General features: G+C 42.9%; 1 protein-coding gene across 7 annotated transcripts in view; it reads right to left on the minus strand.

Moving 5' to 3' along the window:
- Positions 1–24,369, minus strand: part of Rhot1 (ras homolog family member T1) — a 67,875-nt gene extending 43,506 nt beyond the window's left edge. For all 7 annotated transcript variants that reach the window (XM_090351273.1, XM_090351270.1, XM_090351275.1 and 4 more), the window contains exons 1-6: positions 24,286–24,369; positions 12,682–12,740; positions 10,707–10,788; positions 5,727–5,770; positions 3,334–3,387; positions 1,878–1,930 (exon numbers count right to left, since the gene is read on the minus strand). In XM_090351273.1, coding sequence (XP_090207399.1) covers positions 1,878–1,930; positions 3,334–3,387; positions 5,727–5,770; positions 10,707–10,788; positions 12,682–12,740; positions 24,286–24,361 — 368 coding nt within the window. In that variant the 5' untranslated portion in view covers positions 24,362–24,369. The remainder of the gene's footprint in view (positions 1–1,877; positions 1,931–3,333; positions 3,388–5,726; positions 5,771–10,706; positions 10,789–12,681; positions 12,741–24,285) is intronic.
- Positions 24,370–24,617: the final 248 nt, after the last annotated feature.

The raw sequence follows: 24,617 nt of genomic DNA on the forward strand, positions 1-24,617 counted from the left end.
GCCAGCCCCGGCACAAAAAAGGACCTGAGATTCTTATCTCCAATTAATCTCCAGAAAACGGAAGTGCAGCTTGACTCAAGAGTAGGGTGGTAGCCTTGAGCTGAAGAGCTCAGGGACAGCACCCAGGACAAGTTCAAGCCCCATGACCCACAAAAAAAAAAGGGAGCTGTAAGGCACATATCATGCTATCTAAGTCACAAAATGACCCATAAATATTTAAGGTATAAATAAGATCACATCTTTTTAGGACCAAATCTTCAGTTTCAAGGCACAAAAATACTCAACAGAAAGAGAAGTCTAAAAACATGAAGAAAAGAACCAGATGTATATAATTAATATAAATCATACAAATTGAATTAATCTGACTTTCTTATAATTTTTTAAATTTTTATTGTTATTGTAAAGGTGATGTACAGAGGGGTTTCAGTTACATAAGTCAGGTAATCAGTACATTTCTTCTTAGACAATGTCATCCCTTCACTTGCTCTCTCCCAGTTTTCTCCTCCCACCCCCAGGCTTCCTAACATTTAAAAAACCTCAAGTGCTTTATAAATAACTATGTCCAATTAAATAGTGCTTCAACAAACATGTTTTTATTTTGACTTGAAATTTAAAATCAGCTCAGAAAAATACACAGATCAATCCCTATCACTTTCACATCTTCCAAAGAATCCCCGCCCCCCTTCTCCCAGTCCTGGAGCACTTGAAGTCAGGGCCCTAAGCTTCTCTGTGCTCAAGGCTAGCATTCTCCCATGTAAACACAGTACCAATTCTGGCTTTTTCTGTTTATGTGATACTAAGGAATCAAACCCAAAACCTCATGCACACTAGGCAAGCACCCTACCACTAAGCCATATTCCCAGCCCTTCTTGAAGGAATTCCTAAATTAAAATCTCTATGGTTGTTTTGTTGTTATTTCATTTTGTTTTTTTAGTGCTTACTGTTAGATCAGACTGGAAGAAATGACTTCTTCCCTTGGCTCTCTCCCACTGCACCCTGGAAATCCCCACCCAGCACCTGTAACCCTGGCAAGTGGCATGCCTGGGGGTAGTGGGAGGTCCCCACTGAGGCATTTCCCCATCCTCTGAGATCACATCCGTTTCCTCTGTGTCTATACCCCTCCCCCTATATAATCATTCACTTCCTGCCCTAAGTCGTCTTGCTTGCCTGGACTCCATCTCGGGTGGCAGGAGTCTGCTCTTTCCTCATGGAATAAACCCTCTTCTCCTGAACTGCGTGGAGTTTCCTTTGGCAAACCTTACACTTATATATTATTTCATTTGATTTGCAACATAACCACATGTAGCCAAGACAATTGGCTATTCCCACTTTCAGATGAGGAAATGAATGAACCTTGGAAATCTAACAAATACTAGAGCTCATAAGCGGTGAAAGCAAATTTCAAAGGCTGCTAAGAGTTGTTCAAGGACTATGACATTAACCACAGAGCAAGCCACCAAGGACAAGTGCTCCCACTGAGTAATCAACAGCTTCATCAAAGGGCAACTTGAGAAAGGCCAAGGACACACCTAAAATGAAGAAAAGAGAGCAAGAAGGACCCTAAAATGGAGACTTTAGAAGTGGCACTGTGTGAAACAGAAATGTAACATTAAACAAATCCATCAGTAGGTTTGAATAATTATAGCTCCAGGGTTTTTTGTTTTTGTTTTTTTGCTTTACTTTTAAATGCATTTACTGCTTCAAAAAAGGTGTGTGGGGTACATGGCGGTAAGTGAACAGAGAGATCAACTGACAACACAGATGGCAACAACTGGTGGGTCTAAGTAAAAGATTCATAGATGCTCATTATTATTTCTTACATCCTTCCTGTAAGTCTAAATTTTTAAAATACAGTTTGAGAGAAAAAATATATATACCTGCTGTCTTTGTCTGTTCTTTCATTTATGAGAGGAATCCATCGACTTGTAACCTAAAATGAAAATAAGAGCTAAACAATGATGCTTATTAGAAAAGTATTTTGTCCCTTAATTTTTTTCTTTCTCTCTCTCTCTCTCTCTCTCTCTCTCTTTTTTTTTTTTTTTTGTGGGTCTTGGGGCTTGAACTCCGCCTGGGCGCTGCCCCTGAGCTCTACAGCTCAAGGCTACCTCCCTATCCCTGGGTCTGGGCATTGTCCCTGAGCTCTTTTAGCTCACGGCTACTACTCTACCTTTGAGCAAAGCCCCACTTCCCCTTTTCTAGAGGTTAACTGGAGAGAAGAGTCTCAGGTCCTTTTGTGCCCTGCTGGCTTTGAACCTTGATCCTCAGATCTAGCCTCCAGAGTAGCTAGAATTACAGGAGTGAGCTACCATGCCTTGTCTCTAAATTGCTAAATTGAAGATGAACTTTGAAAGTGACCCACTGATGTCACGAGTGTTAGGGTACCAGGTAGAAGGCTGGGGCAGAAGTATGACAAGTGTAAAGCTACCTTCAGCTACATAATTGTGTCTCAAAAAAATAAATCAGCTGGGCACTGGTGGTAGACACCTATAATCCTAGCTACTTAGCAAGCTGAGATCTGAGGACCACAGTTCAAAGCCAGCTGGGGCAGAAAGGTATAAGACTCTTTATTTCCAATTAACCAGCAAAAAGCTGGAGGTAGAGGTATGGCTTAAGTAGTAGAGCACGGGCCTTGAACAGAAAAAACTGAGAGACTGTATTCAGACCCTGAGCGCAAGCCCCAGTATCAGCACCAAAATTCAAAAACAAAACAAACAAAAAAACATACAAAGCGAGACAGTGGCTCACACCTGTAATCGTAGCTACTCAAGAGGATGAGATCTGAGGATCAAGCCCAAGCACTAAAGTTAGAGAGACTTTTATCTCCAATTAATCACTAGAAAATGAGAAGTGAGCCTGTGGCTCTAAGGGTAGGTAGGGAGGTAGCCTTTAGCTGATGAGCTCAGGGACAGCACCCAGGCCCAGAGTTCAAGCCCCATGACCCACAAAAAAAGAAAAGAAAAGAAAAACAGGGGCTGGGAGTTTGGCCTACTGGTAGAATTCTTGCCTAGCATGCACGAAGACCTGGGTTCAATTCCTCCATACCACATACATAGAAAAAGCTAGAAGTGGTGCTGTGGCTCAAGTGGTAGAGCTCTAGCCTTGTGCTTTAGCCCAAGGACTGGGCCTGAGCACTGTTCAAGCTCCAGAAACTGGCAAAAAAAAACCCCACCAAAACCCAAAAAACAACAACAAAAAAAACCCCAACCAACCAACCAACCAAAACACACAAAACAAACCCATCAAACCTAGAAAGAAAAACAGAAGAAAGTGCCTCACAGAAATTTTAACTTAATATAGTTAAATATAATGGTGTAAAAAGTTATGCATTCATACCTTATCAATAGAATGTTTATTGTTAACAGCATAAACTATGCAGATGACATTTGCCTAGAAGAAAAATTTACAAATTAATGACATTTAAACAATAAAATATAAACAGTAGCATCTGACTAGCCACCAGTTAATATTTTATGGCCGAAGGAAGAAAAATATTGGGGGGTGGGAAGAGAGAGACACCGGAATGTAGCTCAGTGGCAAAGTACTTGCCTAAAAAGTGCAATATCTTGGATTTGATCCTCAGTACCAAAAAAAAATTGGAGGGAAAAAAAAAAAGCTTTCACTATTAGAGGAAAATATTCCCAAAGACTTAAATAAAAAAATATATACTCGCCAGGTGTGTATGTGAGTGTGTTTTATACAAGCACATACACAGGCAACATATATGTAAATATGATCAAAGTAATTCACACACATGTATGAAAACAGAATGAGACCCATTAACATTTTTTGGAAAAGAAGAGAGATCAACATAGGATCAGACCAACTGAGACATCTCATTTTGATAATGACAAAAGACTTACTGTGACAAAGCTTGTCCCATCAAAGGTAGCTTGAGGGACCATTTAAAGACACATACACACGGGGCTGGGAGTTTGGCCTAGTAGCAAAGTGCTTGCCTACCATGCACAAACACCCAGGTTCGATTCCTCGGTGTCACATACATAGAAAAAAGCCAGAAGTGGTGCTGTGGCTCAAGTGGTAGAGCTCTAGCCTTGAGGAAGCCCAAGGACAGTGCTCAGGCCCTGAGCCCAAGCCCAGGACTGGCAAAAAAACAAAAAAAAAACAAAAACAAACTAAAACTAAAACTGGCTACCTGACACTTAATTCCACGCCTGTCTATCTTCCAACTGGACAGATTCTTGTACCCTAGCCTTTCTATTACCTGCTATTTATTTATTTATTTATTTTTGATTTGTCTTGTCAGTTGTGGGGCTTGAAGTCTTGGCTTGGGCGTTGTCCCCGAGCTCTTCAGCTCAAGGTTAGTGCTCTACTACTTGAGCCACAGTGCCACTTCTGGTTTTCTGGTGGTCAATTGAAGATAAGAGTCTCATGGACTTCTGTGCCTGAGCTGACTTTGAACCACAATTCTTAGATCTCAGCATCCTGAGTAACTAGGATTACAGGTTTGAGCCACCAGCACCCGGGTACCTGCTATTTCTATAGGTACAAGGGAAGGAGGGGGAAACAAGGAGATTGGGAGGGGGTGGGTGGAGGGAAATGGGGACAAAAACATGAGAAGAGGTATTAATATGTAAGAAGTAATGCACCATCTGGTGAATGTAACTGTAACCCCTCTATGCCTTACCACAACAATAAAAAATAAAAAAAAAAGGAAAGAGAAAAAAAAAATCAAGATGCCACTCCCCATATATAAATACAAAACAGAATCAACTTTAAAATAAAAGGATATTTACTTCATTCCACTCCTAATAGGCCTAGGTATTACATTAGAAAGGACTGGAATTAGGGAAACGATCGCTTCTTCCTGGTTTACAAAAACATGTTTCTTGAAAAATGTTCTGGAAAATCTAGACCAAAATCTCATGGTCCTGGCTTCCATACAAGTTTATTCTGAAATTCAATTAGATCCTGCTGTGTCCCCAAGGACCACTCCATAAGAGTCTGCCAGAACAACAGATATGCAGGCAGGAACACCTCTACTAAGCTCAACGCAGTTATAAGAAACTATCTTAAAACGAGGATTGGTTGTGTTTGGTGAAGGAGGATGTAGAGGACACCCTCATTTAAGGGGACACGGTACACAGAGAAATATCAAGTCCAGGCAAAAACGTAGGCGAGTCTAGTGCACAAAATGGGGTAGGATGTAATGAGGAAGAAAGTCAAACCTTTGAAATGGGCCAGATGGAACACAGATAGGAAAACCGAGCTCTCAGGCACACACAAAATTTGAAGCATGGTCTGATAAAAGGCAGTCAATAAGAGTCCACAAATAAGACAGAAAACAAATCAAAATCCCACTAACCTCATAAAAGCCTGTCCAAAACCCTGTATTCTATGCAGTTAAAACAGAAGCAGCAGCGGCAGCAGTCCTAACTCTCCTCTACTAGCTGTCCACCGATTCTCTCTTATACTAGCATCCTAATAAACATGCTATGTTACTCAAACATAACAACAAAACAAAAACAGGAGGGGTAATAAGAAAGAAAAATAGATGGAATGAATTTGATCCATGTATATTGTATGTATATATATATATATTGCACAATGAATCTTCTCATAAAAAAGTACTCAAAATCAACAATCACAACAAAGAACTGAAAATTCTTGGTGAGAGAATCTAAATAGTAGATTCATAATATTATTCTCCCTCAAAAAAAAAACAAACCAACTAAACTAAACTCTACAATTACTTTTAAAAATCTTACCTGGGATATTTCTTGATGAAGTTGTTCGTCACTCTGTTCTGCTTCTATAAATGACAAAAAAAATCAGATTTTAAAAATATTTTTTATAACAAACAAGAGGCTATGTAATATCCACCTAAGAAAACAATATTGTATAGAACCAGCCTAAGTACCAGAGAGAAGGGCAAGTCAGGGAAAGAAAAAGTTGTTTTGAGATAAGGAAGCTGGCTAGCAATGAAAGACATGTCTACAAGAGGATAACTCAGTCAGGGAAGGGCAGGGGCATTGTCAGATAAATCTAGGTCAGCATCTGATCCATAGTTCAAACAGGTCAAGCAAAAGAGATCAGCAACCCAAGACAGAAGACAGGGCTTTACAATGAGAAGCTTAGACACTGTATCGACATAAGGCCTGGGAATGTAGATTTGTGATAGAGTTTACGTTGCATGCACGAAGCCCTGGGTTCAATTCCTCAGTTACTGCATAAACAGAAAAAGCCAGAAGTGGCACTGTGGCTCAAGTGGTAGAGCGCTAGCCTTGAGCACAAAGAGGCTCAGGGACAGAGCCTAGACCCTGAGTTCAAGTCCTAGCAATAGCAAAAAAAAAAAAAAAAAAAAAAAAAAAAAATCTGTAGATATAGAGTCCAAAATGCCAGAGAATCTGGGCAGAGTAAAGATCTAGAGAGTAAGTAGCGGGGTGGAGGCCGGGCTCAGGTGGTAAAGATATCTGTCCATGAGCAGCGTCAGATAACACGTTCACATTCCAGTTTTGGACAAAAGAGGAAAGTACAGAAATGACGTGTTGGAGGTGTGGCTCATTTCCTAGAGCTCTAGTGGATGAGTGAAAGCATCAGCTTGAGTCCTGGTCATGGCCAAACAAAACCACGCTGAAGCCTGGGAACGTGGATTAGTGTGCTTGCTTATTAGTGTGCATGAAGCCCTGGGTTCGATTCTTCAGTACCACACAAAGTGGTGCTGTGGCTAAAGCAGTAGTGCTTTGCCTTGAACAAAAGAAGCTCAAGAACAGTTCACTGACCTTGAGTTCAAGTCCCAGGACTAGCAAAAATAAAAAAAAGATAGCAGGAGTAATAATAACCAGGGCTCAAAAGCAAACTATAGCATATCCATGAATAATCAAGAATTCCTTCTCTAGCACTTATCTCTGGCCATAACTGCTCTCAATAAGTGAACATGTAATCCCATAAGCAAATGGCATGCACGTGGGTCAGGAACGCAGCTATGAAGAGGTTACATACCCCTGCTCCCTGCTAAATGTGTTATTTTCACACAAAACCTGTTCAATACTATTTTATACTTTGTTAAATAATTGTCCATATCTTTACAATTCTGAGTGATTGGTGGGTTAACACTGAAACGAATGTGCTGGAAACATGGCTTCATGTTAGAGTGCTTGCCTAGTATGCATGAAGCCCTAGGTTCGATTCCTCAGTATATATACACAGAAAAAGCTGGAAGTGGCCAGACCCTGAGTTCAAGCCCCAGGACTAGCCAAAACAAAAACAAAACACTGAAAATGAACTAATTATGTGGCTACATATGCTGGGCAGGAAACTGGAAATGAAGCTAGCTATAAGACTGACTGAACCACAAAGTATGTCACGCTGTCTCAACTTCTAGTGTAGTGCTGCCCAACAGATACAATGAAAGCAACGACAAAACAAGCAGGTAAAACCAATTTTTATTTAATCAAAAATATTAGATAATTAAAAGTTCAACATGCATCCAATTGAAAAATTCATGGGATACTTCAAAATAGTTTCCCAGTCATATCAGGGAGTAAATCACAGATGGTGATTTACCTGGAAATCCTAATGCCTGCAACCTGGTCTGATTTTTTTCCCCAAACTCTATTTAGTACTTCAGACAGATAGCCTTAGTAAGCAAAATGATGCCTTTCGGGAAGAGCATGTGGTAGTGTGGTAAGGAAACCTTTGGACTTAGCCTGAGTGTGAGTCTTTGTCATACACTTATTATATGATCTTGGGCAAAGCTGCTTGATTCACCTCTCTGGGCCACCTTTTCCTCATCGCCTAAAGGAAGGGATACTCACTCCTTGTCTGGGTAAATGAAATGGAGGCATGGGCGCTGTGGCCTAACCATAGCAAACTGATAGTTTGCATAGTACTCAACCTCACAGGATGCACAAATATACCCCTGCCCTTGCCCTGTTTGTTTATTGTGCTGGTCTTGGGACTTAAACTCAGGGCCTGGGCACTGTTCCTGAGCTTTATTGATCAAGGCTAGCACTCTACCACCTGAAGCTACAGCTCCACATCCTGTTGGTTTTTTTTTTTTTTTATGGTGGCTAATTCGTGATGAGGGTCTCACAGAATTTACTGCCCAGACTAGCTTCAAATTGTGATGCTCAGATCTCAGACTCCTGAGTAGCTAGGATTACAGGCATGGGGAAACATCACCTGGATCCTTTTTCCATTTAAAGAGCAACCACTATTTCCTTCCTTAATCAAATGCAATTAATTGATTTGACCACTTACTATTTCATCATTATGGCAAGCTAGCGATGGGATTTTTTTGGGTGGGAGGAGGCTGGGCATTGTCCCTGAGCTCTTCAGCTCAAAGCTACCACCCTAACCTTTGAGCCATAGCACCACTTCTGGTTGTCTGGTGGTTAACTGGAAATAAGTCTCTGACTTTAGTGCCTGGGCTGCTATGAACCACGATCTTCAGATCTCAGCCTCTTAAGTAGCTAGGACTTCAGGGGTGAGCCACTGTACCCAGGTGACATTTTTTTAAAGAATCTAAAAGACATGCTTCCTAACTTCAAGGATCTTTTGCTTTGCTTTGCTTTTCTTAAAAGGAAAGCATCTGGAGAATTACATCTAGCTATGGTACATATGTCTTGAAAAAAACTAGTTGATGCTACAGGCATCTCCTTTAGACCTGCAAATGACCTTGTGCATATCATCATATTACTCATACACTTACAAAAAAATGGGATGACATAGCTAGTCATTGGTGGCTCACACCTTTAATCCTTGCTACTAGAGAGGTTATTTATTGATTGATTGCCAGTCCTGGCCTTGAGCTCAGGGCCTGGGCACTGTCCTTGGACTTTCTCAAGGCTAGCACTCTACCACTTGAGCCTCAGCACCATTTCCAGCTTTTGTCTATGTATGTGGTACCAAGGAATCGAACCTGGGTCTTCGTGCATGCTAGGAAAGCACTTTAACCACTAGGCCAAACTCCCGGCCCCTGTCCTTGGACTTTCTCAAGGCTACAGCTCTACCACTTGAGCCACAGCATCACTTCCAGCTTTTATCTATGTATGTGGTACCAAAGAATCGAACCTGGGTCTTTGTGCGTGCTAGGCAAGCACTCTACCACTAGGCCAAACTGCTGGCTACTCAGGAAGTTTTGATTTGAGGATTATGGCTCAAAACTAGTCTAGGCAGGAAAATAATAAGCTATGCAGAAAAAGCCAGAATTGGCAATGTGGTTCATGTGGTAGAGCACTAGCCTTGAGCACCCAGAAAGGCGTAGGAACAGAGGGCAGGCACTAAGTTCAAGCCCCAAGACTGGCAAACAAAAAAAACAAATCAAAACAAAAAAACAAAAAGGATGATAAATCCAATTTCCTAGATTTCTGAAAGAGAGAGATTTAAAAAAAAATTTTTTGGGGGGTGGGTCATGTAGCTTGAACTCAGCCTTGGCGCTGTTCCCGAGCTCTTCAGCTCAAGGCCATCACCCTACCCTTGAGCCAAGCACCACTTCTGTTTTTTAGAGGTTAATTGGAGATAACAGCCTCAGGTCCTTTTGTACCTGGGCTGGCTTTAAATCTTGATCCTCAGATCTCAGCTCCTAAGTAGCTAGGACAACAGGTGTGAGCCACCACACCCAGCAGATTAAAAATTTTGAAGAAAAATGAGCTGGGCGAGGTGGCTTATGTCGACTGTAATCCTAGCTACTTAGGAGGCTGAGATCTGAGGATCAGGTTCAAAGCCAGCCCGGGTACCAAAGTCCATGAGACTTTTATCTCCAATTATCCACCAGGAAACCGGAAGTGATGCTGTGGCTCAAGGGGTAGAGTGGTAGCGTTGAGCTGAAGAGCTCAGGGACAGTGCTCAGGCCTGAGTTCAACCTCCATGACCAACTCACTCTCCCCCCACCCTCCGCCAAAAAAAATGAAATTTTACATTCTTTCTTTTTGTACTAGTACTTAAAACCCAGTTGTATTTTACACTTAATAGCATGTATCACTTTAGAATAGTCATATTATAGTGTTTAATGGCCACAGGTAATGTACAAAACTGTGGGTCACCACAGTCCACTTTCAGCTTTTTGGCAGGTGGTTATTTGGAGAAAGGAGCCTTACAGAATTCCTGCCCAGGCTGATACATATCTCAGCAGCTAGGATTACAGGTGTGAGACACAGGTGACCAGATACCACACACACACACACACACACACACAATTTTTTTTTTTTTGCCAGCCCTGGGGCTTGGACTCGGGGTTGACCACTGTCCTTGGACTTTCCTCAAGACTAGTACTCTACCACGTGAGCCATAGCACCACTTCTGGCTTTTTCTATGTATGTACTGAACGAGGAATCGAACCTGGGTCTTTGTACATGTTAAGCAAGCACTCTACCACTAGGCCATGCTCCTGGCCCCTACTAATAAATCCCTAATTCAAAATTCTTTCTAAATTATGTGTGTGCCTGGATGTCTAAAAACAAAGTTGACTCAGAACTTCTCTCTGAAAACATTTTAGGGGGGTAATGGTTTATCTACTTCTCATTATTCCAATTTATTTCACATTATTGTGGAACTCAACTAGTATTTTGGGGACAGAGAATAAATGGAAGTGAGGGACAGTACAGGTTGGCAGAAATAGGAAAGGATCATATACTACAATTCAGAAAGGACCATCTCTGTCTGAATGTTTATAAAAAATTCTCTAACAGTCTTTTTTCAGACTACTGAAAAACGGCATCACTTACAAGAGGCCATTCATTCGTTACCTGAATAATCTACAATGTGTGTTGGAACCCTCTCTGGGGTGACATCAGCTGGAATGGTGATTTCTTCAGCCCGAGGAGGAACCTTTGTTTAGAAACAAAGAAAAAAAAAAGAATTCTGTATAGTCTCAAGGTTTTTAACATCTTTCATATAAAGCTAGTCTCACAAGTATTTGTTATACTTTTAAATGCTTATTTTTATGCTTTACCAATGATGCAAATATATATAAAACTGGAATAAAAACATACGTTTTAAACAATATAAATAGAAACAAAAATATTTTTTCCATTAAAAGAAATGCTAATTTCTGCCTCTGCAAGGAGAGAACATACTAAGGCTTATTACAGACCAAAACAATTTTTAAATTAATCTGGTGTTTCAGACATCACATTGTTTCAGCTTAGGATTTAAAACATTTTGCAAATGAGGAGCTATATTAATCCACAATGATCATCAGAGACTGCACTCTGGCTCAAAGGAACCTTGTCTTGTATTGTAAGGTCTATGGTTCAATCCTCAGCACTGTGTTAAAAAACAAAAAACAGAAAATAAAGCTGGTAGCTCACACCTGTAATCCTAGCTACTCAAGAGCTAAGATCTGAGGGATACGATTCAAAGCCAACCCAGACAGGAAAGTCAACGAGACTTTTATTTCCAATTAACCACCAGAAATCCAGAAGTGATGCTATGGCTCAAAGTGGTAGAGCACTAGCCTTGAGCAAAAAGCTCAAGGACAGCGCCCATGGGGGTCCTGAGTTCAAACCCCAGGATGAAAACAAATAAACAGATTTTTCTTTCTTTTTTTGCCAGTCCTGGGGCTTGAACTGAGGGCCTGGGCACTGTCCTTGGACACTTTTTGCTCGAGGCTAGCACTCTGCCACTTGAGCCACAGAGCTACTTCCAGATTTTTCTATGTATGTGCTACCAAGGAATCGAACCCAGGGCTTTGTGCATTGGAGACAAACACTCTACCACTAGGCTACACTCCCAGACCCAGAAAAAGATCTTTTAAAGAAGATAAATATATTCTAGGTAAAGTTAAAGGCAGGAAATGCAAAAAGACATAAGTGAAACTTTGATCTTATTGGTTCTCTCTTTCTTTTTTTTTTTTTTTGCCAGTCTCGGGCTTGGGCTCAGGGCCTGAGCACTGTCCTTGGACTTTCTCAAGGTTAGAGCTCTACCACTTGAGCCTCAGCACCACTTCCAGCTTTTTTCTATGTATGTGGTACTGAGGAATCGAACCCGGGTATTCGTGCATGCTAGGCAAGCACTTTAACCACTAGGCCAAACTCTGGCCTTGTTGGTTCTTTCTTAAGGATGACCTTTATAAACTGTTTTTAAAATGTTACAGTTCTTTGGCCGGCACCTTTATTCCTATCATGCCTATAATCCTAGCTACTTACGAAGCTGAGATTGATCATCACCCCTGGAAGCCAGCCACCACAACAAAGTCTTTGAAAGTTTTGGGTTTTTTTTTTTTTTTAATGAATTTATTTATTTAGCATTAACAGGTTTTTTGTTTTTGTTTTTTCCCCAGTCCTAGAGCTTGAACTCAGGGTCTGAGCATTGCCCTTGGGCTGAGTTTCTCAAGGCTAGCACTCTACCACTTGAGCCACAGCACCATTTCTGGCTTTTTTCTTGATGCATGTGGTAGTCTTATCACTAGGCCAAACTCCTGGCCACAAGTCTTTGAAACTCTTATTTCCAATTAACCACTAAAAAGTCAGAAGTAGAGCTGTGGCTCAAGTGATAAAGCACTAGCCTTGAACAACAAAAAAAAGAAAACCTCAGGGACAGCACCCAGACCCTGCGTTCAACCTTCAAGATTGGCACAAAAAAAAAAAAAAAAGAAATAAGAAAAAGGGAAGGTATAATTGCTGAAAGGAAACACATGCAAATAAAGATAGAGTATATTTTATTTTAACTTACTTTTACTTAAAAAAATCTTGAGTATAAAAAAGAAATCAAAATGTTTACCTCTTCTGGAAATTCTTCACTGACCAGAGACATAATCAGTGATGTCTTTCCAACTCTGGCTGTGAAAAGAAAAATAATGATTTTATTGGAGTGTCCAGGTTCTATACAAAGCTCAAATCCAGCTGTCATAGAAGGGAATGTTACTTGTTAGCTAAAACTGAAGGCATCCAAGCCTAGTACAATACTTAACAGTGTGTATTCAAGCCACATGCTGCTGGCTTACATCTGTTTTCCTAGCTACTCAGAAGGCTGAGAGCTGGGGATCAAAGGTGTGAAGCTACTTGAGGCAGACAAATCTGGTTAGGCAAGGAGAAAGAAAAATTGCAAAAAAGCTAAAGTGAGAGTATAGTTCAAAGTAATAAAGTACCAGCTACGAGCAGAAAAAGCCAAGCAAGAGCTCAACACCAAGTTTACACTCCCGTACCACCACTTACAAAAAAATCCTTCTTCAAGTCATGCCTATAATCCTAGCTATGCAGGAGCTCCAGAAGACTGTGGTTCAAAAACAACCCAGGAAGAAATGTCTATCAGATTCCATCTCCAAAAATAATCAGCAAAAACTCAGACTCAAGTGATAATACATGGCTCAAGTGGTAGAGCACGCGCAAACTGAGTAAGCTGAGTGAGTTCAAGGCCCTAAATTCAAGCCCTAATAAAAAAGAAGAGAGGATAATGCACCTTCTATCTGGCAAATATCATGTAACCCTTTTATTAATTACAATAAAAAAAAAAGGAGAGAGGAAGAAAATGTAAGAGAGGGAGAGGGGAAGAGAAAAAGAAAATGTCCTCTGGGTTAAACACGCTGCATGCTATAGTTCCAGCCCTTCAGAGGTTGATGCACAAATGTCTGACTTAACACCATCACAGCTGGGTGTGGTGGCTCACGTCTGTAATCCTAGCTACTCTGGAAGCAGAGATCTGAGGATCGAAGTTCAAAGCCAGCCTAGGCTCTAAAGTCCATGAGACTCTTATCAGGGTCTGAGCACTGTCCTTGGGCTTTCTCAAGGCTAGCGCTCTACCGCTTGAGCCACAGCACCACTTCCGGCTTTTTTCGATGAATGTGGTACTGAGGAGTTGAACCGGGTCTTTGTGCATGCTAGGGAAGCACTCTACCTGGTCCCGTCTAGCTTTAAACTCAAGTATTTATCCCACCTGCCTCCCACGGGCTGGGACTACCAGCATCTTCAAGTGACTGTCCTTCATTCCCTTCTGCTTGCCCATTTCTCTGATTGTGATAGCTTTACTGAAATCCCTCTCAGTTCCTAACTTTCCATTCTCCCTCACTAATCGACCAACACCACAAATAATAGCACGACAGTTTCAGCACTATTACTAGGGAAATTACTTCCACCTTCTAAGTTTCTTTTATTCTTTCAGGTTGGATACAAGACTTGAACTCAGTACCTGATGGTTCTGCACATTGGCTGGCACTCTATCAACTGAGCCATGCCTCCAATCTCCTAAGCTTTTCTCTTTCTTATCTTATCTTCTTATCTTTTTTCTTTTTTTTGGTAGTGGCACTGGAGTGTGAACTCAGGTAAGGACACTGCCACTAAACCACACTCAAGCCCTTTTTGCTTCAGTTTATTTTTCAAGTAGGGTCTGGTACTTGTTTTTCGATTAATTAATTAATTAATTAATTAGCCAGAGGGGTATTTCACTATTATATGTTTACAACCCATTCAATCAAAAGTCCAAGCACTGGTGGCTCTCTCTTACAATACTAGTTACTCAGGAGGCTGAGGTCTAGGAATCAAGGTTCAAAGCTAGTCCTGGTAGAAAAGTCCATAAAACTCATCTCCAAATAAACAGTGAGAAGCCCAAAGTAGAGACGTGGCTCAAGTGGCTGAATGCCAGCTTTGAGAGAAAAAGCCAAGCAAGAATGGGACACTCTTGAGTTCAAGCCCCAGAACTGATACCGAAAACAAAACCAAACAAGCTGGGTGCTAGTAGCTCACGCCTATAATCCTAGCTACCCAGGAGGCTGAAATAAGACCACCACAGTTCAAAGCCAGCTCAGGCAGGAATGTCTATGAGACTCTTATTTCTAAGTAGTGACTCATAAAAGGCTAATGGTGAGGCTGTGGCTAACGTGGTGGAGCACAAACTAGCTTTGAGGAAAAGAAATTACAGAATAGCGCCCAGGCTAAGAGTTAAAGCCCCAGGACAGGCAAACAACAAAATAATCGGGTTGGAATAAAAGCTGCTAAATAGTTTTGTGGTTAAGAGAACAGAGTTGAAGAGGGAGAAAAGTGGTTGATTACTTCAAAGAGAAAATCAGAATACCTAGCATACACTAAATATACAATAATACTTTGTGATGATGAGTTAAAATGAACACAGGCCTGGCACAGAAAATTCAGAAGCCAACTTTTACTATAAATAGTATAACCTCTAGTTGTCATTGACTCTCAAAGCTCTCTTTCTTTTTTTTTTTTTTTTTTGCCAGTCCTGGGCTTGAGCTCAGAGCCTGAGCACTGTCCTTGGATTTTTCTCAAGGCTAGAGCTCTACCAGTTGAGCCTCAGCACCACTTCCAGCTTTTTCTAAGTACATGGTATCAAGGAATCGAACCCAGGTCTTCGTGCATGCTAGGCAAGCACTTTTATCACTAGGCCACTAGGCAAGCACTTTTATCACTAGGCCAAACTCCCAGCCCCTCACTTTTTTTTTTTTTTTTTGTGGGTCATGGGGCTTGAACTCGGCCTGGGTACTGTCCCTAAGCTCTTCAGTTCACTAACCCCGGGCCTGGGAGTTGTCCCAGAGCTCTTCAGCTCATGGCTACCACCCTACCCTTGAGCCAAGCCCCACTTCTCATTTTCTAGAGGTTAACTGAAGATAAGAGTCTCAGGTCCTTTTGTGCCCGGGCTGGCTTTGAACCTTGATCCTCAGGTCTCAGCTTCCTGAGTAGCTAGGATTACAGGCATGAGCCACTGTGCCTAACCTCACTTTTTAACAAGAAATCAAAGTTAAATTTTTTTTTTTTTTGCCAGTCGTGGGGCTTGAACTCTGGACCTGAGCAGTGGCCTTGGGCTTCTCTCAAGGCTAGAGCTCTACCACTTGAGCCACATCACCACTTCCGACTTTTTTCTATGTATGTGGTACTGAGGAATCGAACCCTGACTTTCGTGCCCTAGTACTACTTTAAACAAAATGAATTTAAGGGCCAGGAGTTTGGCCTAGTGGTAGAGTGCTTGCCTAGCATGCACAAAGATCCAGGTTCGATTCCTCAGTACCACATCTATAGAAAAGCCAGAAGTGGTGCTGTGGCTCAAGTGGTAGAGCTCTAGCCTTGAGAAAGTCCAAGGACAGTGCTCAGGCCCTGAGATTAAGCCCAGGACTGGCAAAAAAAAAAAAAAAAAAAAGTAGTACTAGATACAATGTAAACACATTGTATGATTAAGTTCAGCACATCTGGAAAACAGGTGTGTAATTTAAGAAAATATACACGTTAGTAGTATATCACTAGAAATGATAAATTTCACAAGTTCCATCTATTTTAACTGTGTGTGTGGAAAAACGATTTGACAGGGACTTTCATCTAAGAACAAAGACAATGTAAGATTCAGAAATACCTGAACCTTAATTAATTGTACTTAACTTTTCACAGCTTTTTAAAAAATCTGAACAGTAGCCTTCGCTGGCAGCCTTACTTAAGTCTTTCACCTATCTACGATAGTCCTCTTCCTAACATCCATAATAATTCCACATGATTATGATGACAGAAGCAAAAGTATTACCTTACAGTGAGCCAAGCCAGGAGGGGTGTGGCTTGAGTGGTAAGAGTGCCTATCCAGTTAAGTAAAAGGTTTTAAATTCAACTTGAGTATCACCACACGCACACACGCACACACACACACACACACACACACACACACACACACACACACACACACACGAGGGCTGGACATATGACTTAGTGGTAGAGTGCTTGCTCTACTACATACATAGTACCACCTACACAGAAAAAGTCGGAAGTGGAGCTCTGGCTCAGGCGGTAGAAGGTTATCCTTGAGCAAAAAGCTCAGGGATGGTGCTTACTCCTTGAGTGCAAGCCCCAGGACTGACAAAAAAAAAAAAAAAAAAGTAAAATAAAGATTAAACTGCTCCAACTCAAATTATACATCTGAAGAAGAGGGATAGGTTATAGATGTGAGACTGCTTTGTCTACAGGCCATATCACAAGCATAATGTCAATGAAATCTTCCCTGAGACCAATGTTGAGCTTGGCCTAGTGGTAGAGTGCTTGCCTAGCATGCACAAAGACTCGGGTTCAATTCCTCGGCACTACATACATAGAAAAAAGCCAGAAGTGGTGCTGCGGCTCAAGGGTACAGCTCTAGCCTTGAGAAAGTCCAAGGACAGTGCTCAGGCGCTGAGGTCAAGCCCCTCAACTGGCAAAAAAAAAATGTAACTCCATAGTCACCCTACTCCCTTCACTGTGTTCTAATTATACTTACTTAGGAAGGGCAAAAAGGCTTCTTGATAAATAAACAGATAAAATGAATAGATTCTTTTGCTACTTGAATGTAAGAAAAATTGCCAATATAGCAGGTAGGGCAGTAATTGGAACTGCAGAATATTATTTCTGCTATATGAGTATCAGGAATTTGATGCTGTATCAATGCCTAAAGAACGTGATGAAAAGACATAGAAGTTTGTAGCCTGGATAAACCCAGATAATTCATTCTATAGTAATGAATTATATTTTCCATGGATGACCTACTTAGAAGCATGGAGTCTCAGACAAGACGTATGCTGTGTTGAACTGGATCAGACTCTGTCCTTTGGGGGTAACTGTGGCCTTTTAGTAGATCACTTCAGTATTTCTCATGCAAAATGAATAGAAAATAGACTGGAGAATATAGTATGTCTAAAAAGCAATTTTTAATCTTTCATATTAATGCTCATATTTATATTAAATATATAAAACAAATTTGTATTGTATTCTATATTTGATTATTTGTTATAAATTATAGATTTTATTATAAAATATGCTTCACATTTGATATTTACATTATAATTACAAATATAAAAATCTGTATAATAAGGGAAAACAGGATTTTGTTCATCAATGGGAATAATTTTTTTCCTGGAACAGTTAAAATATGCAGGACTTTAGTTTTATTTATTTATTGGTACTGGTGCTGGGGCTTGAACTCAGGGCCTGGGCACTGTCCATGAGCTATCTCAAGGCATTCTACCCCTAGGCCACACTCCTGGCCTGGAGATAACTTATCTCTTGTAATCCTACCTATTCAGGAAGCTGAGATGTGAGGATCAGAGTTCAAAGCCAGCCCAGGCAGGAAAGTCCAAGAGATTCTTTTTTGTTGTTGGATGTGGATCTTGAATTCTGGGCCCAGGCATTGTCCCTGAGCTCTTCAGCTCAAGGCTTACCGCCCTATCCTTTGAACCACAGCACCAATTCCGGTTTTCTGGTGGTTAACTGGAGATGAGTCTCATGGACTTTAGTGCCCAGGCTGACCTAGAACAGAAATTCTTAGATTTCAGACTCCAGAGTAGTTAGGATTACAGGCGTGAGCCACTGCACTTGCCTGGTTTGTCCATGAGATTCTTATCTTCAATTCAACATACACATATACACATGCACACATACACATACACACTCCAGAAGTGGAGCAGTGGCTCAAGTGGAAGATTGTAGCCTTGGGCACAAAAGCTTAAGGACAGTGCCCAGATCCAGAGTTTAAGGGCCAGGACTGGCAAAAATAAATAAAATCATGACCTTTTCTATCCAGGCTTGGAACCACAATCCTGATTTCATTCAGCACCTTGACTAGATTTCAGCCTTTCAAACCTTTTACAGGAAGGAGTTACCAGCACTGTTTTGTTGTTGTTTTGGGGGAGTGGGTTGTTCTTATTTTTTTAAAGGATAGTCTAGCTTCTGATTTGGACTGTAATCTGGCTACTTTATGCTTCTCACAATTACTGGGAACATAGCATGTGTCACTGCATGCAGCTTCCATCCTTGAAGACAATCTTTTGGGCTTTTCTGACAAGGCTAGCATGAGAATGCAATCATCATAGTAGCAGGCTCCAACATAGCTTGGAATGACAGGTATATGCCACACTGTTCCCAGCTACAGATTAAAGGGCTCATGAACTTTTTGGCCCAGGCTAGCTGAGGCCATAATCTTTCTGCTCTCAGCCTCCTAAGTATTCAGGATTACAGGGATAAGCCATAGATGCCTAACTCAGTTCTATTTTCTTAATGACTTCCACCAGTAGAAAACAAATATATCGAAATTTCAGTTTTAAAAAAAAAGGGGGGGGGCAGGAGCATAGTCTAGTGGTAGAGTCCTCACCTAGCATGCACAAAGCCCTGGGTTTAACACCTTGGTACCACATAACACAAAAAAAGCTGGAAGTGGTGGGGTGACACAAGTAGCAGAGTGCTAGCCTTGAGCAAAAAGTGTCCAAGCCCCAAGTGTTTGAGCCCCAGGACTGGAAAAACAAAAAAAAGAAACCAAAAACAAAACAAAACAAAACTTCTTAGTAGGTGCTGGTGGTTCATAATCCTAGCTACTGAGGAGGATGAGAAGTGATGATTGTGGCTCAAGGCAAGTCCGGGCAGACAAATCTGAAAGATTCCTATCTCCAATTAATCAGCAAAAAGCCAGAAATGAAGGTATGACACAAATAGATGTGAATGAAAAAGCTAAGCAAAAGCACAAGCCCTGAATTCAAGCCCCAGTGATAGCACACACACACAGAAACAAACAAAAAAACAAAAAAAAACTTCATTAAAACTAGTATGCACTTGCTTACATTGTTTGGATGAAAGGATAATAAGACTCATCATAATTCTATTGTAACAAGTTTTTGTTTTGTTAGTTGCAGGACGTGAACTCTGGGCACTGTCCCTGAGCTCTTCAGCTCAAGACTCCTGCTCTACCACTTGAGCTACTTCCGGTTTTCTGGTGGTTAATTGGAGTAAGAGCCTCATGAACTTTCGTGCAGGGCTGGCTTTGAACCTCGATCCTCGGATCTCAGCCTCCTGAGTAGCTAGGATTACAAGCCTGAGCCTGGCAACAAATATATTTTTGTTAAGCATACTAAAAACAAATCTAGGAATGGGAGTGTGGCTTAGTGGTAGAGTGCTTGCCTAGCATGCATGAAGTCCTGGGTTCAGTTCCTCAGTAACACAAAAACAGAAAAAGCCAGAAGTGGCACTGTGGCTCAAGTGGTAGAGAGCACAGAGAAGCTCAGGGACAGAGCCTAGGCCCTGAGTTCAAGCCTCAGGACTGGCAAAAAAAAATCTAGTTCCCATCAGGCAATCTGACATTACTTGGGTTTGAACTTAGGCCTTCAGACCTGCTGGGCAGATGCTCTACCACTACTCTGCCAGCTCTTTTATGTTACTTTCAAGATAGGATCTCAAGTTTATGCCCGGGCTAGCCTGGACCACCATCTTCCCACCTGTACTTCCCTGCAGAGCTGAAATGATAGGCTCATGCCACCACACACCGGCTGAGATTGGTCATGAGGCAAGAACGTGGAGCCTATGACACACTGTCTCTAAGGTCTTTTTGCTGAAAGCCACAGTACCACTTCTAGTTTTTTGATGGCTAATTGGAGATAAGCTTCACAGACTTCCTACCCAGGCTGGCATTTTTTTTTTCTTGCCAGTCCTGTCCCTGAGCTTCTTTTTTGCTCAAGGCTAGCACTCTACCATTTGAGCCACAATGCTACTTCTGGCTTTTTCTGTTTACATGGTACTGAAGAATCTAACCCAGGGCTTCATGAATGCTAGGCAAACACTCTACCACTAAGCCACATTCCCACCCAGCTCCCTGGCTAACTTGAATTGTGATCCTCAGATCTCAGCCTCCTGAGTAACTAGGATTACAGGTGTGAGTCACCAACACTTGGCTGTCGTAAGAATAGCAACTGACTTTTGATCTGGTGTGAATGGTATTTGTTATGTTACTAATCAAGCTAAGATATGAATAATATTTAAAGTACTTTGCCTTTTCTGAAAACAAAAATCTTAAAATTTTACAGACAGCTTAACTTCTTTGATCTAAGCACTAAATAACATAATTGTAGCATTAAAGCCTGGATGGATCAGAAGTAGGCCAAGAAAAGATTCATTTCAACAGTTCCATGTAAGGGTTTTGCAAGAGAATGTTGAAACCATTCAAAGCTACTTCAGAACTTCAGTGAGTGAAGCTGTTACAGTGACAGACACCGAAAATGTAATGCCACAGTAAAATGTAATGAAAGAAAATGAGTAAATGCACTTTAAAATCGCAATACCAAAGAGAATGCTTTTGTTTGCTCTTCCCTGCCCCTCAGTTAACCATCTTCAAACAAGAGAAAACTAAATTCATTCAAAGGCGCAAGCAGCAACTCAAAATGACTACCACAGTAATCCAATATTAGCAATGGAGATACTAAACCCATAGATTAGTATTAAAATAGTCTCGGTCACAAATATGCTTAACCTAGTATTAAAGTACTTCAGTGAATCTGACATCTGACAAGTATTTATATTGTCTCAAAAACTAAAGTCTCAAACATCTCCCCCCAAAATACCCACCTTTAAAACAATTGAAATAATGGCCACGAGTGTGGCTGAGGGTAGTACCTAGCATGCACAAAGCCCTGGGTTTGATTCCTCTGTATCACATAAACAGAAAAGCCAGAAGTGATGCTGTGGCTCAAGTGGTAGAGCATTAGCTTTGATAAAGCTCAAGGACAGTGCTCAGGCCTTTAGTCGAAGCCTCAGGACTGGCAAAAAAAAAAAAATAATAATAATGATAATAACTAAAATTTAAAAAACATAATAATAATAAAGTTTCAATTAAGTATAATGCTGTATCTGCTTTCACGGTAGGTGGCCTAAAGTTTTGGCCTTAGCCTTTTTATGTGTGATAGTAGAAAGAGTAACTTGAATCCAAGATCTCATGATTCTAGGTCCTTGGGTTTTCTCAAAGGCTAGAGCTCTACAACTTGAGCCACAGCACCATTTTTGGCTTTTTCTATGGATGTGGTCCTTGTGCTTGCTGAGCAGGTACTCTACCACTAGGCCAAACTCCAGGCCCCTCTAGGCCTTTTTATATTTTATTTTGGGACATAGTCTCACTAAGTTGCCTGGAGCTGGTTATTCTTCTGCATCAGCATCCTGAGAAGCTACAACTGCAGACTCTCACCACTAACCTTCCTCAAAAACTGGGGCTTTTGAGCCAAGCATAGGGGTCTATGCCTATAATCCCAGCAGACAGAAGCAGAAGAATCCTGAGTTTGAGACCAGATTGGGCTATTCAGTGAGACTGTCTAAATAAATAAATAAGCAAAGAAATAGCAAATAATATAAAACCCTAAGGCTTTTTCTTCCGTCAAGTTCCTCCCCATCACCAGAAAACTCTCATATAATTTTATCAGCTTTCACTTGTAAAGAATATGACTCATAGCAGAGCATCAATGGCTTACGCCTGTAATCGTTGCTACTCAGGAGGCTGGGATTTAAGGATGGCAGTTTGAAGCCAGCTTGGGCAGGAAAGTGCCTGTGAGGCTCTTAATAATTAACGTAAGAGTAACGTATCTATAAACCGTAATACCATAAGGCTCAGTTTTTGTTTTTGTTTTTTTGCCAGTCCTGGGCTTGAGCTCAGGGCCTGAGCACTGTCCTTTGACTTTCTTAAGGCTAGCGCTTTACCACTTGAGCCTCAGCACCACTTCTGGCTTTTTTTTTTCTATGTATGTGGTACCGAGGAATCGAACCCGGGTCTTCATGCATGCTAGGCAAGCACTTGAACCACTAAGCCAAACTCCCGGCCCAAGGCTCAGTTTTTAAAGTGGGTCATCTGCTCACTTTCCCTAGTCTTGCTCTAAATGTATCAGCATGAATCATAAGCTAATAACACCTTCTTGAACTTTGTCAAAAAAAAACTCCATGCAAACTATAGATAAAATTATAAATAAAACGTAAAATTCCGTGTTAGGGTTGCAGCTTAAGTGGGGGAGCACTTGCCTTGAATGCATGCACAAGGCCTTGGGTTCAGTCCTTAGGATCCCTCCTCACACCCGAAAAAAGAATAATCTAAAATTCTTAACTGCAAAGTAAACTATGTCTCACAAACTTTACTTCCAAATTCTGATTTCTAAGGAGTATTTCCCCAAGCAGCTAGCCAGCAGAACTGAAATGTTAGTATCAAAGAACACTGCAGAAAATAATTTTTTGAGGTGTTATTTTCTTCCTTGGGAGTGCATGGGATTGCCCTTCAGGGGCCGCTCAAGATGGAGAGTGGAGACAGGTGCAGGTGGCTCACCCCTGTAATCTTAGCTACTCAGGAGGCTGAGATGTAAAGATGGCCAGCTCCAGCAGAAAAGTCCTTGAGGCTTTCATCTCCAATTAACCAGAAAGAAGCTGAAGTGCAGCAATAATAGGGCATTGACTAATGTGCTTTGGTTTTTCATTTTTAATTTTTTTTGGGGGGGGGGCTGTAGGGCTTGCACTCTGGGCCTGGCATTGTCCCTGAGCGCTTCCGCACAAGGCTGCTGCCCTGCCCCTTGAGCCAATTCCGGTTTTCTGGAGGTTAATGGGAGGCAAGAGTCTCACTGAGTTTAGCGCCCAGGCTGGCTCTCAGCGGCGATCCTCAGATCTCAGCCTCCTGAGTAGCCAGGACGACAGGTGTGAGCCACCCGCACCTGGCTGAACCAACCTACTTTGAACAATAATAAAGCCAGCCCTCCACAGCCCACCTCATTTTAGTTCCAACGACGGACACAATTTGCACGGTGATGTCCAGAAATCCCTTACTGCTCTGACCTTAGGGCAACCTGCCTGCAGAAGCTTTCGCCTCTTCTTACAGGCAGTAAGTAACTGGACGGGTACAACTGTCCAGGGACGCCTGCGGGTGCGCTGGAGTCTCCGGCAGGCCGACCTGCATTTGTGTGTGTGGACCTGAGCTCCCCTCGCTCAAGGCCAGCACTCTCGTCACTAGAGCCACAGCATCCCTGCCGGAATCGAGCCCGGGACTTCGGGTGCGAGCACTCGACCACCACGCCACCTTCCCGGCCCCTACTCGAGTTTTCAAATTAACCACCAAGTAGTTCGGGGGCAATAGTCAAAAGTAAGCGCGGGGGGTGGCGGGTGGGCTCTGGCCTGGAGGGTGGCCGGGTCGCAGAGCGCCGGCCCAGCACGACCACGACCCGGGCTCGAGTCTCGGCTCACGCCCTAGGCCCCCCATCCTCCACCCCCGGTGTGCTGGTGGTTAATCTCTATAAAACCGGACCCGGAGCGTCGAGCCCAGGCCTCGCGCGGGCGAGGCGGCGCCACTCCACCCCCGCCCGCCCGCCCGCCCTCGCCCGGGCCGCGCACGGGAGGAGAAGGGACGAGCCGGCGACAATCAGCCATCGGGCCTCGCCCTCCGAGTCCACGAGGTCGGCGCCCCGCGCCCCCGGGGACTGACGGAGGACGGGCCGGGCGGAGGCCGCGGGGGCCGGGGCGGAGGACGGCAGGCCGCGGGGGCCGCGGGGGCCGGGGACGCCGGGGACGCCCGGGCCGCCGGGGCCGCCGGGAGGAGGGCAGGCAGGCAGGCAGGCAGGCCGGCCCGGCCCGGCCCGGCGCGCGGACTCACGTTCTCCCACCAGCAGGATCCGCACGTCCTTCTTCATGGCCGAGGCTCTCGGGGGCCGGGCTCGGCCCGCACGCATGGACCGCACCGCCCGGAGCGCCCGCCCCGCCGCCTCGCCGCGTCGACCGCGACCTCTGCCAGCCTCTCCAGCCGCTCTGCCCGAGCTCCCGCCGCCCGGGCCCGCCGCGCCGCCTCCTCGGCTGCCGCTCTGCTCCGGGGCCCGAACGGCACCAGCTCCGCCTCCTCGGGTTTTGCAGGCAGCGGCGGCGGCGGCGGTAGCGGCGGCGGCGGCGGCAGCCCGGACGACGGCGGGCGGCGAGGGACAAACATCTTCG

This window comes from Megascapheus bottae, chromosome 17, assembly GCF_031878675.1.
Source record: "Megascapheus bottae isolate mThoBot1 chromosome 17, mThoBot2.hap1, whole genome shotgun sequence".
Taxonomy (NCBI): Eukaryota; Metazoa; Chordata; class Mammalia; order Rodentia; family Geomyidae; genus Megascapheus; species Megascapheus bottae.